Source organism: Diachasma alloeum, unplaced genomic scaffold, assembly GCF_001412515.2.
Source record: "Diachasma alloeum isolate Michigan unplaced genomic scaffold, Dall2.0 Dall_scaffold_00371, whole genome shotgun sequence".
NCBI classification, from domain to species: domain Eukaryota; kingdom Metazoa; phylum Arthropoda; class Insecta; order Hymenoptera; family Braconidae; genus Diachasma; species Diachasma alloeum.
Window position 1 is genome coordinate 299,813 of NW_021680510.1, and position 19,115 is coordinate 318,927.

Genomic DNA, 19,115 nt, shown 5'->3' on the forward strand with positions numbered 1-19,115 from the left:
GGGGGGGGGGTCACACCACTTTTTTCAAGTAATGGAAATATACATCGATTTTTTTTTACTTTTCCCATCGAAAAATCGTAATTTTTCGTCTGCGATTATTCTCGAGTCCACCAACAATCCCGCAATATCAGCTGCCATTCTACCACGCGGGGTTATATTTAGAGAGAAAAGAGAACGCAGGCGATAAAAATTCAAAACATTAAACACATATAAATTGATTAGATTGGAGAAATGCTAGAAAAACATTCCTCGATGATGCTCGGTCGATGTAGGTCCGTGTCGACCAAGGTTTTCCATGGTTTCCCTTGGTCACCAGGAGAGTCTGTGTACGGCGTACAGCTCCTGGGGGACAATGCGACACGGTTGGAGAGGAAGTCGCCCCACACGGAGAGAAATTTTCGATAAAAATTACCCTACCGTTCTATAAAAGTGTATCATGAGTCATCGTTTCCTCATTTCTATCCCGAAATTTAGTAAAAATTAATATATGATGATCAAATTTTATTCTACGTTAGAAAAATTTTATCCTGACGCATAATAAATTTTACCCCTCCAGTCCAGTAATTTTTACTCTACCGGCACGGTAATTTTTATTTTTATCAGGATAAAATTTCTCTAACGTAGAATAAAATTTGATCATCATGTATCAGTTTTTACTAAATTTCGGGATAGAAATGAAGAAACGATGACTCATGATACACTTTTACAGAACGGTAGGATAATTTTTATCAAAAATTTCTCTCCGTGCATGATAACCGCAAATTAGGAAACTTGTAAAAACCCGAGTAAGGTATACATGGCAAATAATAAATAAAAAATAAATATAAATTGATTAGTTATCGATATTCATTCAGTAAAAATGAAAATTTCATTGAATTCGGGCGCAACGAGTGAGGTATCTTATTTGAAACCCGCTGATCCCTATTTCTCTCCTCTCTATGGGAGCGCGTAGTGGGGGCATGGGGGTTTCCGGAATTTTGCTCTCCTACTGTCCCTAAGGTATCTCATACGAAGCCTCTACTGTACAGCGAAAAAACTTGGAAAATTTACGTCCAAGAATTTCTATAGAAAAATCAAAGCCCATTGACTCCTATAAAACAAATGGATTTTTCAAATATAATTTTAATAAAGTTCTAATAAAATTCTTTAGAGTAATGTCTGAGAGAAAGCGTTAAATCTTTTTAATTAAATTTTTTCATTCGTGGAATCGAATTCAAAATCGCTCTCCTGAAAATTCCTACTAAACTCTCCTTAAAATTTCAATTTTTTCTCAACAGTGTAGAACTTTTCTCACATAAATTGAAAAAGTGCACACACAATCTAACAGCATTCACAGAGTAAAAAATCACACACTCTTAGCCTGTTGATATTCGCAGCTGAGCGTGATGAATAATTAAATGAAGGGATATGAATCGGAGATAACTGGCCGGTGGTATGTGGGTCGGTGCAAAATCTTCAGCCACATATGAAATGCAGTGGGATTCAACAAATAGTATCAACAAATAATACGGAAACAAATCCGACTAGAGAATATCAATCTAAACACAAATATGTAGTCTACACATGTGCATGGACAGTTACAAAGAACCACTAGTGGCCATTCGAATATTACGTCACACGTTTTTTAGACTTTTAATCCCCTTGGTCACAAAATACATCTGCTCCCTCCCCATTGTGGCGAATTTTTTAATTCTTTCATGAAATTGAAATTGAAAAATAAGAATAAGAAAAAGAAAATAAATGAACAGGTCAACAATTGAATTTTTACGCGATTTTTTTTGAACATTTCGTAACTTATTAAATTGTTACCACCTCAGCATTCTGAAATGACCCTTGGTGAATCGTTGGGATGGTTTGGAGAGCTCGTGAAAACTTTTTTATTCGTGAAAAAAGGGATGAGAACAAAATTGCGTTTGCAATTTCGTTGATTAAAAATGGAACAAATATTGATTTATTTAAAATTAATTTTAATAATAATATAATAATTATTATATTATAATTTTAATTACATTAATTTTATTAAAAGTATTTGTTTAGTTCTTTCATAAAGTCGAGATTGAAAAATGAGAACAAGAAAACAAGACAAATGATTGGGCCAACAATTAAACTTTTACGCGATTTTCTTTGAATCTGTCGCAAAATTATTAAATTATTGCTATCATAGCCTTCCGAAATGACCCTTTATGAATCTTTGAGATAGTTTAAAGAAATCGTGAAAACTATTTTTATCCGTGAGAAAAAGGGACGAAGACAAAATTGCACTTACAATTTCATCCATTAAAAATAGAAAAATTAATTCAAATTAATTAATTATATTTATATTATTATATTACAATAATTATATTATATAATAGTTATATTATAATTTTAATGATATTAATTCTATTAAAAGTATTTTTGTAGTTCTTTCATAAAATCGAGATTGAAAAATGAGAATAAGCAAATAAGCCAAATGATTAGATCAACAATTAAATTTCGCAAAATTATTAAATTGTTGCCATAACAACCTTCCGAACTGACCCTCTGTGAATCTTTAAGACAGTTAAAAAAACTGATGAAAGTTTAATTTTTTTCGTGAAAAAAAGGGACGAAATCGAAATTCCATTTGCAATTTCGTCGATTAAAAATGAAAAAAAAAATTGTGTCATGAGTTAAGCCACCCCTTCCCCCCTTCCAATCATGTGACGCAATAACTGAATGCCCCCAGTGACAAATTATGAACAAACACTGTAATTAGTGTTATATCTCCATATTTGTACTTAATGCACACACACACACACAGACACAGACACCCACGGGAATACATCAACGCGTCCTTGTTTGTGAGAGCGCCAAAAGTTGGGACAGGTGTGGGTTCATCACGAGGCGCGAAAGTACGTAAAAGGGGCTCGTCGTTTCGTACATGAGTATTCAAAACACACAATTATTAAATTAACATCAATTAATGGATGGATATACACATTTGGACGATTCATGTATTAGGATTTTCTACGTACGACAACATTAAATTTACACAGAGGTGATTTAACATACGGTATTATCAACAATGGAGTTGACATTGTGTATCTATGAAACCAAGACCAAGCGGTGTGGAGGGGAGACAATAGCCATGCAAATATTAGACGGGGGATTTATTTTTTAACTTTAACAAAGGATTTCGTAGATTTTTATGAAAGTCATGTTTAAAACGAGAATACAATATGTACAGGGAGACTCAAACTAGTGAATGATTTTGCACCGTATTCACAAACACACACCAACCACACTAATTACTGTATCGCGCGGGTATTTCCCATATTCTTAATATTTTACATTTTACGGTTTGAAATTAAAAAAATTGTTTTCTCGATTTTTGCGCTGTTTCGTTGCACACGATGAGAACATTTTCAAATGAAGGATATTGTTCTTAAAATGGTGGATATCGGTGTTAATTCGAGCAACATTTTTTTTTATTGAAACGGAGTTGAAAAGAATGAATATGTTTGGTGTAATAGTTCCGGAGGTGCCGAGGAAATTTTTTTTCACTCGAAATTAATTTTGCTGAAATTTTCGGATTTTTTTTCTGCCTCCGATGTGAGGGATATGAGGGCGGACGGAAGGGAAATTTTAATATGCGGTGTTTGATTTAAAAAATTATATAAAATAATTATGTGAATAACCGCAATACAGAACAATTATTTAAATTCATGGGAAAATTTTTGGTGGCATTAAAATGAAAAATTCATTACAAATAAATTCCGCTTCACGATTACTTGACTTGTCTGATCATTTCTCTCCAAATTTTTCTCTACGTGCAGCACACCACTCAGTAATTTTTACTTCACTTTCCTTATAATTTCCCATTTATTTCTTCCCCGTATAGATATTCTCGAATTATCTTGACGAGTTTTTACGACGAAAACCAGAAATAAATCACGAATGAAAAATTTCCCTTAATCCTTCATTTAAAAAAATTGTTCCCTCAGTGGATTTTCCTATTTCCATTTTCTATTCTATTCACTTAACGACAGGGAAACGTAACCACCGGGCAGGCAGATGGTGGCCACACTTTCCAATAAACTCAACAAGAAGAGAAAAGAAAAATCTATCGATTGAAAGGAAACTCATTGAACACAGGGTCGAAAAAATTCAGTTGTCCGGATTGTACAAATTATACTTGTCACACCGACTGGAAATAAGGGGATTTGACTGAGCAACAGACTCAGGTGTTTGGGGTGTTCCATTGTGGGTTCATATTGTACCTCATAGTCCCTTTTCCGTACTTCACGCTCCAAATCCCACTTCTGACCCTCACACGCGTAGACGCGTGCGTAATACTCTTGGCAAATCTCCTTCAAGTCCTCTACAAGAAGACCATTAACGATCAAAGATTTTTCCATGATGATTTACAACAAAATTATGAAAAAATGCAAAACCAATTTTTCATTGAACGACATGGATAACCCAGGTAAGAATTACCTAGACTGACGATGGAAACAAGTTTGTATTAACCCTAGGTTGGCGAGGCTGAGGCCTCAGTCCGCCCTGTTCTGATTGTCGATATTAGGCTGAAATGAGGGTGATTCACAAGGACATCTACGAGGCTCAATTCAGGCCTAGTCCAGGCCTTGAGTATTAAGACTGAGTACGTCAAGGCTCATCCGGAGCTTAAGGATGATGTATTACACCCTTTTCGCCAAAATTCACGTTTTTTTAATTTTTCTGGTAAATTTTAATCGGATTGACGTGAAAAACTATACCGTTTTTGCGTTTTATCATTACTTAATGACTCACGAAATTTCATGATCATGCAATCATTTTCCTGCGTTTTTTCTAAAACTTCGGAAATTCACAAAACTTTAGAAAAAAATGCAGGAAAATGCTTGCGCTACCATGAAACTTCGTAAGTCAGTCAATAATGATAAAACGCAAAAACGGTATATTTTTCGCGTCTATCCGATCAATAATTTGCCAGAAAAATGAAAAAAACTTGAATTTTGGCCGAAAGGGTGTCGTACATCCTTAACCAGCCCTCAAGAATAAAGTTTACTTTTAATTCATTTCCGTAATTTTTGGAATAATGGCCATCAATTAATGATGGTGAAAACGTTGTTATCCCTGCCACAAAGATCAACTATCCGCCACATCATCCAAGCTAAGCCCAGACTTGCGGTAGCACTTTGAGCACGAGCTTGCATAATTATAATTATCCTCATCTGTAATTAATTGACTAACGGATTTTGAACTCACTAACACATCGGATCTATTTTTTTATTCAATTCGTAATAGTTTTATTCATGGATAAACAAAAGAACACCACGTTGTATTTTTATACTCGACAAAAATATTTCGTCGCAAGAAGTTTCAGATTACCTAGTGGAAACGCGCAGGACTTCTGAGAGATAATACCAAAAAATACTGGTGGCTTGATAAAGGCTAAAGTGTCTAACACCTTATACTCTTGTACATAGTTGCAAATAACTAGCAGTTGAGTATTTAATTATAGTTTCAAGGGCAACAAGCAACGTAATCGTCAACTTTAACTGATCAATTTCTGGCGTATAAGAAAGATACCCGACCACAAAGTCCTTAAAAATATCCTTGCAATATTATTTAATCATTTAGTGCTAGTCACAACATTTAAATTACTTCCTACAAATAGTGCAAATCCATTTATATAGAAACTAACTTTAATTTTAAGCATTATTATTATATTTCCGTTTTGTTTGTTTACGCGGAAAAAAGTTGCATCTGCGACAAAAATGTACTTTATCTTGTGATCAATAAATAAACATTCTATAAAAAAAATGGATCAGAAGGACCCCTGATCGAATACTTCCGAGTAGGAGCAATTTTTCGAATGTTCAATTTCTTTGTATTTCAATTACAGATGTGCGGATGATGATTCAGTACAAATAATTGATAAAAAATAATGACAATTTTTTAAAAATCCATTGTTAATTAATCAACCATCACAATTAACGCTCCTCGGGTTATCGACCGTTACAAACGGTCTTACCCCAGTCTTTTTTATGGAGTTCTTGAAATCGACAGACAGGCTGATAAGAGAATCAGAACTCATTCATACAAATTACTATAAATAATTATATAATTAGTTAGCAAGAAGCACGGTTGAGCCTTTAAGATTTATTAAGTCAAGGCTTGGATTGGGTCTTGGCGTCAAGCCTTGTTCGAGCCTTCGAAATTAAGCTACCATTCAGGTTATCATTTTGGGACTGAATGAGGGCTGATTCCAGCTTAGGCTCCAGCCCTGATTGAGAATTTTTAAGCATTGAATGAGGAATTGATGAGCCTTGTTTCCATCGTCAATTCCTAGCTGGGTAATGCATTCTGCAATACACTTTGCTTTATGTTTCGTGTAATCTTCGATGGAATCGAATTATCATTTCACCACTAGTACTAAAAGTTCACCTATAAAACGCTAGAAATCATCTTATGTGCGTCAAGAGTGTGAGAAATAATGGCTGTGGGAAAAGCTGCGTCGTAAAATATATGTGTGATAAAAACAAAGTGGTGAAAAGTTTTCTCTATACAGAAAATAGTTTTTGTGAAAACTTTCTGATGTATCAGCGCGACTCTCAGGCTGTGCCACTTCGTATATTTGTGAGTAACCGTTTGTTTTTTTTTTTGTGAAATTTTTTAAAGTCAAAGAAAAATTGTACAGTAATCTAAAATAGCAGTTTCGGCGGCTTTCGTAGTTACCTCGAAATCTTTCAATCTACTTTTCCTCTCGAGGTCATATTTATCACCCTCGAGTGCGTACAATCTGTGCCAATAGGCTGTGCAGATTGTCTGGAGCTCGGCTAGAAAAATAACAATTCACTGGAGCAAATGGATATTCTCTGTCTCCAGTATGCACCCAAAAAATATTCTTTATTTTGAGACTTATTATCTCTAGTTGAGATTTCCGAATGTCTCGAATTAAAACTTTCAAAAGTCTCAATTTGAGACTTTCAAAGGTCACAAGTTGAGACTTTCAGAACTCAACTTGAAGGAAAATTTCCAGTTTAGTTCGGAAAGTAACTTAATTTAAGGCATTCAAAAGCCATTTGAGTCTATGAAAGTCTCAAATTAAAACCTTCGAAAGTCGCAACTTGAGCCTTTCAAAAGGCTTAAAGTAGTATGTCCAAACTCCACGTAAGTCGTTGAGTTGAGTAAGGAAAAATGAATTTAAAATGCCCGAACAAAATTATTCATCATTGATAATGTCTTACGAAATTAATCCATTATATTCTCTCTACAATTACTTTCTCAAACAATAGCTGTTCGTTTGACTAGGGCATCCTGTACATTCGGGGTACCCAGAAACATAAATTATTTCTCACAAAAGTCTGACAGTGACAATAATTTTCATATTAGGCACAAAATTTTTATTCATATGTTTCTAATTTTTTAGTTTTTCTACATTTTAATCTTCTCTCTAATCTCGAAATTGCTATTTTCGTCGTAAGGTCGAAAAAACTTTTCTCATGACACTCTATGTTATTTTGCCACTTCTGAATTATACATTATCAATTATACTAAACTGACTGTTGAACACAAACTCGACGAGAATGTTTTTATTCACATCAACTTCGGTTTAGAATTTATTTCAGATTTTCATCTTCAAAATTTAAGTTACGTATATACTACTTTAAATTGAGATCTCCAACTCTCAAATTAAGACTTTTAAAGTCTCGACTCAAGATATTCAGACTTCAAATGAAGACTTTCGAAAATCTTCTTTTAAGACATTTAAAATCTTGAAATAATGTATTTTTTCGGTGTGATTCACTAATCTACTGATACTGGTACTGTTTTCTCATTTAGTTTGCCTTGAATTTCATCTGGGCGCTCCACTCACAGCCTAGCGAAATCAATAGCAACTATTCTGATGCCAGTTCCAGGAATTATCCATTTTGCTAACTACGTATTCGTGTTAATTTAATCACTTGATGTTTTTTTCTTGATGAACTCGCTTGCTTTAGCTTACGGTTTTAGCGCGATACGTGGAGTACAGCTGTGAGTTATATTTATGTTTAAGTAAAATACAAGTTCTAGAGTGTCAGAGTTAGAGTGTAATTATACGGGCTGGTAGTGATCATTTAATGAACCTCGTATTCCTTGCTGGAGACATCAAACTCAAGATCGTATCTCTCCTCCTCAAGCTTTGCTATCTTCTTGTGATACTGGATCAGGATTGATTTTAATTGCCCTGATAAGGTTTAGGAAAAATGTTTTGAGTATTGGGTGATGTAGAGAGATTTCTTTTTGTTTGGAAAGCATTTTTTTGGAAAGCTCTAGAAATTGTTCGAAGGGTGTTATTATTAATTGAGATGAAATTATTGATGTGGAGATGAGAGTTAGAGTCATTGATTGAATAGACACGTAAAATTGATCAATGCGGAACTCTAGCACTGAATGACGCGCTCTACCGGCCGTAGCGCGTACTAGTGCGAGCAGGCAACTTGGAGCCGCTGAATGGGTTTGTGTATACAAAAGAGTTGTTTTCTACTAGTTATTACTAAATTTCTCGTGATTTATATTGTTTGTGCATATCAGGACAGTCCCAAGTCATCCTACAAGCCGAGAGAATATTATTTTTCAATAAAAAAATGGAGTTTGACGTCAGAGTAACAAAAAACAAAGAATTTTGCAGTGTGCCTGGCTGTAATAGTTCAGCCTATCGTAATCCTTCAGTGAGACTCTTCCAATTTCCTTTAAAAAAACAAGAGTTTCGTAAAATTGAAGACGAAATTCGGCGAAGAGGACACAGTTAATCGTTTAATTGCTTGGAAAAAATCTTGAGAATCGGAAAGCCAGTGACAAAATCAATGAAAGTGTGTTCGTTACATTTTACCAAAGATGACTTCTTCACTCAATGTAAGTTCAGCTGAGAATCTAATGAAATTGTTCAATTTTCTATTGCCAGTTGATTTTTCTGGGATCTTTCATGAAATAAATTGACTTTATTCATTTCATTCATAGGTGAAAATCGTAAAGCTATTCACTTAAAGCTGATAAGTGTCCCGTCTTGTAATTTGCCAAAGAGACAGCAAATCGACACAATTCTTGCATGAGCACTTTCATGATCAAACTATCCGTGAAATCCCAACGAAAACCTTACAATTTTTAATTACTGTAATTGTTTACAAGGGAGATTATACGAACGTACCGACGATTACCTGCTCACGCTAGTTCGAATTTCGGCCGCAAAGCGGCCAAAGCATTGGCCACGCCCCTCAGAGTTCCCAATACGTATGCTTCTAATTGAATGATTTGATAGTACAATGGTGGAATGAATAAAAGTGAATTTGAAATCTTCGTTAAATAGTGATTATGTTTTAAATTCCTCTATCTTCAATATTGAATTGATGAATATTGATTTCAATAATTGACGAAAGAAATTGATCAATTTTTTATTCTAATTTAATAGTTCGGTAGGAAAACGATAGAATAAATTAAATCAATGATGAAATCTTTGTTGAATAGTAAATATCGCTGAAAATTTTGTCAGTTACAAAAAAAATTGACCCTCAATGAATTCGTCTCCCATCAGTTATACAAATTTCATCTGATTCCATTATGTTTAATCTGCAGTTTTTCCATAAGAATGGAAAAGAATATCAGATTTATTATCAGTTTGATTCCAATTGCTCTGATAAGGTTCAGGAAAAGTGTACTGAGTATTGGGTAATGTCAAAGAATTTATTGAGATCTGGACATCTGAATTGTCCAAATAATTCCACTTGTAATTGACAAGAAATAATTGTTGTTAAGGTGAATGTTAGCGTTGTCGTAGTCCATGAGTTGTTTCACTGAAGAATGAAATATTCGTTTGATAAACGAGTAAGATTAACTCATTCCATTGTTCCCTGATTGTATGACCTAATGAATTAAATGTAATATGTATTCTTTGGTGAATAATAATTATATTATAACTTTTATAAAAACAGAAAATGTGATCAATTTTTTCAGTTATAGAAAATATTTCTTGATGAAATCGCCTAGCATCAGAGATATGAACTTGGACTTAACTAAAAGGATGCGAAAAATATGGACAAGTCTTTGTGTTAAATCTGTATTTTTGATTAAAAATAAAAATAAATATCGAATTAACACAGTGCAGATGAGTAGCATTCCCCGAAGCCGTACCGGATGAATGATGACGGAAAAAATGCGAATGATTTCACGAGCATTGATGAACAAGACAATGATATAGCGAAAACAATGCTCGCATCAGCCATATAAATTTGCAGACACGGTGGCCAGAGACACAAAAGTCTAGCCGAAATCATTGCACGGAGAGAAATATTCAATAAAAAGTACTAGAAAAAAGACGTAAAAATTACGTTTCGAAACGTAATCTGGGAGCGAAGTAAAATTCAATAAAAAGTGTCAATCGTCACGTAAATTCTATGATCTGTTCCGTAAAAATTACTCATCCGTCCGACGCCTCACGGCTAGCCATGAGTTACCGAGGGGGGAGATTTTAACAACACGTTCCGTAATTTTTCCGGAACTTTTCGTAAAAATTCTTAAACATCCAAGAATTTTCATGTTCTGAGGCATAATAAGTCTTGAAGTTTCTGTTAGATTTTACAACTTTCAGAAAAATTACGTGACTTTTTCGTATTTTTTCGGTGACAGATGCGAAAATTTACTGAACGTTTCAGATTTATTCTCTTATATTCCTATAGAAATTCACTGAAAACGATTCTCGCTTGCGGATTACGTGAAATGTTCCGTAATTTTTCTTGAATATTTCTCTCCGTGTGGCAAACATTCCTCAATTAAAGTATTGCGAACGATTTGTAAACATTGATGTTCAGTAGTCAAGTGGTGAATCAGGAGAAGTCGACCCAGCTTTACGATCAGTTTCCGATGAATAGCGAAGTTTTTACAGAAACTTTTTTTGTACTCTCAGATTGCTCTACGAAAAAAAATGCGACAAAAATTTTCCAGACACTTTCCAAAGGGTTCTTAAATTTTTTTTTATTCCGGATACATTTTCCCCGTAAGTACTTCGATTTCAAGAGATTCCTTTCAAAAGTATTCTCTCTGGAAAAACTTCCCTTTGGAACATTCCTCTCACAGTGGTATTTTCAGACAATGTGTCTTCAAAGGGATACGTCGGTGAAATTTAAAAGCCTTCACTGGGCCTTGGGACTCATTAAACAGTTTGTGATATATGAAAGAATATGAGAATAACTAGGGTAAATCGCGGACCCGATCGATTTTGCTCCGTATAGCCACGAAAAACTTCATTTCTTCCTATTTTTTACGTTCCAAATGTTCCTTGTGCTGTAATTTTCATACGATTTTAATTTTTTAATTACTCCAATTGATTTACTCCAATTGTTTACAAGAGAGATTATACGAACGTACTGACGATTACCTGCTCACGCTAGTTCGAATTTCGGCCGCAAGGCGGCCAAGGCATTGACCACGCCCCCCACAGTTCCCAATATGAATGCTTCTAATTGAATGATTTGATAGTACAATAGTAGAATGAATAAAAGTGAATTTGAAATCTTCGTTAGATGCTGATTATATGTTAAATGATTTTATCTTCAATATCTTTTTTTTTATCGTTATTTTACATCGCTTCGACCCGGTTAGGGTATACTGCGATGATGATTAAGACTTTAAATGGTTAGATTGCACCATATTCTACCCGGCCGGGATTTGAACTCGGAACCTTTCGCATGTGAGGGAACGAAATTACCCACTGCGCTAAGCTACCCGGCAATCTTCAATATCGAATTGATGAATATTGATTCCAATGATTGAGGAATGAAATTGATCAATTTGGATTTTTCTAATTTCATAATTCAGTAGGAAAATGATAGAATAAATTAAATCAAAGATGGAATCTTTGTTGAATTGTAAATATCGCTGAAAATTTTGTCAGTTACAAAAACAATTGACTTTCAATGAATCCGTGAATTTTTTTTTTTTTTATGTGAATACGTCGATGTTTTCATTATGGGGCGGCATTTAGGGAAAAGGTCCTTATGGTTCCTTATCGGCAGTGGCGCCATCTATCGGAATTCTATAGCATTCTAGAAAATTATAGGAGAGGGTAGGGCAGAACGGACCGCAGGGCAAAACGGACCGCTGACAGAAAATTAATATTTTTGCTTCCATTCGGAAGCAAAAACAAAAATTATCAATTTTCTACAAGGGGTTTCAACGAGGGGACCAAACTAGGGTTAATAAGAGTAATAAAAGAGCGATTTCCCCCGTAAAATTTTTCCGGAAAAATTTCAACCTGACCCTAAACTCCAGAACCCCTTCCAAAACTGATTTTGAACTGCAATTGACTCATCCTGTTTTCCCTCATCACCACTGAACCAAACGATTAACACTCCTTTGGTCGCGCTATGAGCGCCGCGCCGCACTTTTTCCGATTTGTTAAATCACACTGGAGGAAAGCCTCAGAAAAATTTGAGAAAATTTGACATATTATTTTGAAGTGTCTAGAAGCCCTATGAATAAAAATATATCCGCCAAAAATATCAGAAGTAGTTAATTTTTCAAATTTTCACTTCAAAACTCCGGGCTGTGTACCGTAGCCCGCATAGAAAAAAATATAAGCCAAAACTTATAAGTGAGATATAGTGATTTCGTCGGAATTACATCTTGAATATATCCGCCTTCTATACCAGAAGCCGACGGGATATATGTACACACATATCCAATATATATCTTAGATATTGCATTTTTTGCTGAAAAGTAAATATACCACATATGAGCGGATGTAAGCGACATATATTTCTGTACATATATTTTTCCTATGTGGATTATAAGGCGAATTTTCAGAAAAACATGGCAACTTTCAGCTTGAATATATAATTAAGGGCAACACTGAACATATCAGTAGCGAAGTGGTAAAACAGTACAAGTCAATTTTTACTATTGGCCAGTTTTCAAAGAATATCTGGGAATCTACGGGAGATGGCAAAATTTTTGTTACAACCTTTTTTGTAGAGCCGATTGAGAGCTACAACAAATGTAATTACGAAAATTTTGCTACCTCCCTTAAAGTACGAAATATTTCTCAAAAACTCAACTGGGAGATAAGTCGACTTAACCCATTGCCGGCGAAGAGTCACGAATCGTCTCGATGTGAAGGAAGTGGGGGGGTCGCCAGTGTGTTAGTGCGCCATAAGAAAACCATGGCGGCGAACGTACACTACTACAAAATAGTTGAAAGTGGGGAACCGTGATTCACGGCAATGGGTTAAACCGTTTTATCACTTCGCTACTGATATAAAATCTCACGGGACTTTTGCAAGCATACGATCTAGATCAGTCTTGATTTTTCTCACGTTTTTCCTAGATCCTTCACTGATAAAATGATTCATTTATTCCAAACGAGATTCGTTAACTATTAACGAATGGTAGAGTTGAATATGTCCAAATGAATATTCGTTAATAGTTAACGAATGATTCACTTGAATGGCGAAAGTCAAGTCAAACAAGGCTCCTCAAATATACATTCGTTAACTATTAACGAATGAACATTTGGTGGGACCGAATAGACCCTAACCTCCAACCAAAATCCATTTGTTGACAATAACTAATCCGTTCTATCAGTGTTCAAATTTATCATTATGTAGATTTATGCTGGTGCGGCGCGGCGCTTACGACGCGACCAACGGAGTGTTAAATAAAAGAGCATGTTGTGAAGCCTCGCGATATCCATAATCGTGCAACATTGATAACATTGACCACGTGCGATATTTCAGCGTGATGCTGGTGTACAATCATGTTCTCTGAACAAACGAAGTACCTCATAGTCCTTTCTCTTAACAAGATACTCGATATCGAATTTTTGTCCCTCCAACATTTCGATCTTACTGTGGTACTCGCGTAGGATACGTTTGACGGCTTCTGCATATCAATACAATGAAATTTTAATTGTGTAACTGAATGTATCTGATTGAAGAGATGAAAAAAAATGAATAAAACTGAAGACCTGTCGGAGGACCTCGAGGTGATCCTCGTGGTGTATTGGGAGGAATTAAACGATGAATGGTCAGAGTGAAGTGCACGGAAGGAAGTGATGTGATTAATAATGTCAATACCTTCGCTGACATCGTCAGTGTCCTTGGGCTTGCCACAACGCTCCTCAATGATACGTCTCCTCTCAGCTGCTTTTCTTTCCTGCTCCTTCTTGAGTTCCTCAGCCGCTTTTTTACGCAACAACAACTGTAACAGCATTCACTCGATCATTAATTTCACAAGTTTCAATTGCGACAGTATTAGTAGGCCATTTAATCCGGGTAAAACAGATCCTAGAGTAAATAATGCGGCATAATAATATGCAGATTAATACCCAGATTGATCCTGATACGGTAGGAGATGATGGGGCAAAACGAACATTTACTTTTTTTTCAATGTTCACAGCTCAGAAACAAATTCGTCAATTGAATCTCAACGAAGACTAAGTTTAATTTTCATAGAAACAAAAATTATACCGTTTCATTAACAATTTAATGAACTGTTGATATTTCAAGAAAAGTGAAGTGTCCATTTTGCCCCACTCACCCCTACGGTCTTGTGGAATATGTTCTTTTAAGGATGTTTAGCCAAAGCCCACATTATTCACTATAATTTTGATACTGTCGCATATGCCAGGTTCATATTTGAACCACACGTCAGTAATAATCTTAATCCTTCCATCGGGGCATCCTAGCATCCTATTAATGTCTGAAAATCACTTCTTGTAACATTACGATTAGGGAAGAAACGTGACCGTGTGAACTTTCATCGAGATGTTGCATGGTTTAGACACTCAAGATATTGAAAAAATCGACAAGTCATTTACTTTAGACTATGGAGAATCTATCGCCGGCGAGAACAAGTAGGGGACCGGGCCATATAGGCGTGATATCTTCGATTGATTTTCGAATTCCTCTAAAAAAATTTGACCGCCATTACGAGTCGAGCAACGCGACAACACCGCACAACAACTGATCGAGGTCGGTAAAGTCGGTGACGATAATTCAGTGCTGGAAGCATATGGACACGGATAACCCACACAAACATTCATCTCACTGTTACAACCCCACTACTAGCCGAAGCGTGCGATGTTGCCCGATCAAAAATCGACTGTTACCACTGCAGTCACAAGTCCTCCATTATTTATGAACATTTTCTTTTATGATTGTTTTTGAGACCGGAAAAGTACGTAATAACACTTCTAATTTGATGAGAAAAATAATTTGTAACATGAATGACTTATATAGTCAATATTATTTTTATTTTCAACTGAGTTGTCCACTTGATTAGTTAGACATCCTTAAGGGTGCCAATTATTTTTGATAGAAGAAATTTGTAATTCATTATTACGTGCTGTAATTCACTCGGATGAGGAAATTTTGTTTTCTCTTTGAGTTGTTCGTCTTTGCAATTTTAGGAGAAGTTGAATTCAAGATATTGGAATCCTATGACAATCATTTTATTGCCGGATTAAATTTGTTAGGACCTTTTATGGGATTTTTTGAAAAGAATTCATTTTTCGAAATCTATTTTACGGGATTAAATGACCTGGCATTCATAAAATATACATACTCTGAGCTTCTTCTTTCTATCTGGAGTCATGAAACCCTTCTTGGCTTTTTTAGCCTTGGATGCCTCCTCAAGGCGGGCACGGACCTCCGCCCGCTTTCTCTCCGTCTCCGCCTGTTTCCTCTTCTTTTCCTACATTTCCAGTGTTAAAAAGCGTTTTAAAGTGTCTCCCTGGCTCTCCTTCCGCCCGCCAAAGGCGGACAAAAGCCAACTCTAACATTTTTTATTCCCCTCTTCTTCTCTAGACTCCCCATTAGAAAAGAATCTTTCATATTGAGAAGAAAAGAGAGAATTGATGAAGATGTAAAGTCGTGAAGTTTCAAAACAAAGAAAAATTAACTGCGGGCCTATTTCAATTTTTTTCCCCACATGCATCTTCTCTTCGGATGAATACTGAACGGATTTCCTGGGAGATAGCTCCTCACGTACATCTTCAAGAGGTTTTCTCTGGAAAGAAAGTAGAGGAAATTATTAGCGAAATATTCTTCACCTCGGGCGAAAACAACACAGAGAAAAAAAGTTTCTAGTTTCCAGGGCCAAGTTACTGATTTTTGGAGACTCATAGTTCTTGACGGTATTTTATTGAGGATAAGAAAATGGTTCCTTCATTTCAGAAGAAAAATCCTAGAAATTCAGTACGCTATTGGAAAATTACTCTTGACATTGCAAGTGAAAACGCTTGAAATTTTTAACAACGACAAAGTTACATGAAATTTCTGTATGTTTCTTCATTTCCTCATTGACGAATCAGTTAATTTCTTAAATATTCAAGTACTGCATAATTTCCAGGTCCATACGGCACTGAAAAACATTGAAAATTTTGAAAATTCACACACAACTTTTCTGAATTCTCAATATATTAAAAATTGAATTGTATGTAATTTTCAATTTACAGAATAAGTTTGGAAATTCAAACATTTTCATTGGAAAATTAATGATTGAACACGAAAAACCCAGTTTTCTTGAATTTTCAAGATGAAGAAGAAATTTTATGAATATTTTCATTTGAAATTAAATTCAAACTCACAACATCGAGAATTTAGATGAGACTGTTACTAAAATTTCAAGAAATTTTTAATAGTGTAGAGTCAAAAAATAGTAGATTATGTCATAAGGCCAATAGGCCGAGGTTTGTGAGACGTCTGAAGTTTGCAACACGACTCGCAATCCGAGGCTATCGACCGAATGACATAATCTATTTTTTATCACGAAGTTTCATCAAGAGGGGTTGGGTGGGAGTGCAGAAGCAGGGTCCAGGGGGCGATGCCCCCCGGCAAGAGGGTTGGGGGGCAACGCCCCCCCTCCCGCCCCTGTCGAAAAATCTAATACAGAACAGAGAAAAAAATTTTTAAAAAATACTTCGTACATTTTGTCAAGTGAAAAAAATGACAAGAAAAATCTAGTACTTTCATTTAAAAAATCTACTGAATTTCTATTGAAACTCTATAAGTCTATTGGAGTTCTATGAACATTCCATAAAATAATTCTATTGTTTTTTTTTGTGTTATTTCTGTTGAAGATTATGCAACTTTACCATGTCATATTTAAAACAAACTGTTCTATTCTTTGATAAAAAAAAAAGGAAAAATAGTAGAATGAAAAAAACTTGGAGAATTCGAGCCGAGGAAATTCTATAGAAAATATCTCAATAGAATAAATTATGTAGCAAAATCTAATTCTATTAACTTTTTCAACGGAATATTTTTTACTGAACATTTCAATAGAATCTCCCACAAATAAATAGAAAGTTCAAACGAAATCCAATAGAATGGTCTAGCGAATTCGGTGGTTTTTCTTTCAAATTTTTGCGTGAGTGTTTCGTTAGGAGATGTTGTACATGTCCTAAAGAAGACAATGATTTGTTTATGATAAGAAAGTGATATTTTAAAACCAAATCTACTTGAATAAAATTATCCAGTAGTTTTTTAATCTCAAATCCGACATATTTTAATGTAAAAACTACTCGACTTAGTTTGAAAGTCGCTTTTTTGTTATGATCCAATTGCCCTTATTCTGCAGACAAGTACAAAATCTCTAGCAGAAGTTTTTCTTTCTCAGTGTAAGATATTTTCCTCCTGAAAATTTTCGAGCTATGAATTCCTTGATAGAAGTAAAGATATCCTTCTCAGAGAACTTTGTTTTCAGTGTATCAAAAACTTCCTTATTGCGAGTGAGAAAGGTCGACGACGAAAAAAAATGAAATCCAGTTTCTACTCCGATGGTAACTTCCATTGGCTCTTACATGGCGGGAAAAGTTGAGGAAAAAGTATCAAGAGAATCTCGGACAAATTTTCTGTCGGAAAGGTAATCGTGAAGCGAAATGTGATTCAATGAAAAAATACTTCAGGAGAAGCATATCTCACGATTCATTCAGTAAAAAGAAAGACATGTGTAGAAGCAAGAATTACGGTTACCTGCACAGTCAAATATCCCGCACCTGCACAGTATTTTTTTTCTTGGCAACGATGCGAACGACAAGGGAATGAACGAGAATGAGAATTTACTGCACAGTGTCCGGGGAAGAAGATCGATTACAGTTACAGAAAAATTTCTACACATTGAATGATTATTTGCGTTCACTGTCTTATTTTTTTTCGAGATTCAAAATTTAATTCTCCAGCAGTACTTATCAATGAAACGTAAGATCCTCAAGAGGAGAAAAAATTATTTAAAAAAAATTGTTTTTTCTCTTGTGTAATGAGAAAAACATTGATTTTTTAAATAATCGATGTTTTTTCCTGATAAATCGATTCACAACATCGATATTTTTGAAAAACATCAATTCTTCGATTGTCGATGTTTTTTAAAACATCGCCCATCCCTAGTCAGGAGATATTGATAATTTAAGAAAGTCCATATTACCTCACCTGTCCTACCTAAATTGCATTAAAAATAACTGAGAATTATAACTTTGTTCGCTGCCGAAATTAGATTGTTTAGTAGAAATGTTCTCAAAAAAGTGAAAATTCCATTTATTTTCAGTATTTTTTACTCGCCAAATGTCATTATATACCACAAATTCCTAAAATTTAGATATTTTTGCTGGAAACTAGAAACTTGTTGTTTTCTCTCCAGGGTTATATCTTCACATAGACGCTTTTTTGTTAATGAAAAACAAATGGCCCCGGCGGAATTACATTGCAATTTAAAAAGTAAAGTCAGCCATGTTGAGAGTTTTCCCAAAAAGATGGTAAGGGTGCAATTAAGGAAACGGAATCTACAATCTACTTAAGAGTAAGCTGTTGCATGCCTCAGAGGATAAGTATCAGAGCAATTAAACAACACAACGACGGCAACGAGGTTCTGTCTTACCCCAGATTCATATCATCAGTGTTTATTTTCTTGTACATTCTGTGTATATTTTTCAGTATCATTTGATGCATTCGCTACAACTACAGGAGTATGTACAGGCCGTTTTTGTTTCAACGGGATTCATTGGGTTCTAAAATAGTGATGGCACGTCATGTTCGAAGGGACCATGAAAATTCATGTGTTTGTGTACAACTACACAAGTTCAACAGGAATAAACAAAATAATAAAACCCAATTAATATGGAA

The 19,115-nt window shown here is 35.0% G+C and overlaps 1 protein-coding gene across 1 annotated transcript in view; it reads right to left on the minus strand.

Annotated features, from left to right (window-relative positions):
* The window catches only part of LOC107041693 (troponin I), a 57,597-nt gene that overhangs the window by 25,010 nt on the left and 13,472 nt on the right, over positions 1-19,115 (minus strand). The window contains exons 3-5 of the mRNA XM_015262355.2: positions 15,562-15,690; positions 14,073-14,196; positions 4,242-4,342 (exon numbers count right to left, since the gene is read on the minus strand). Coding sequence (XP_015117841.2) covers positions 4,242-4,342; positions 14,073-14,196; positions 15,562-15,690 — 354 coding nt within the window. The remainder of the gene's footprint in view (positions 1-4,241; positions 4,343-14,072; positions 14,197-15,561; positions 15,691-19,115) is intronic.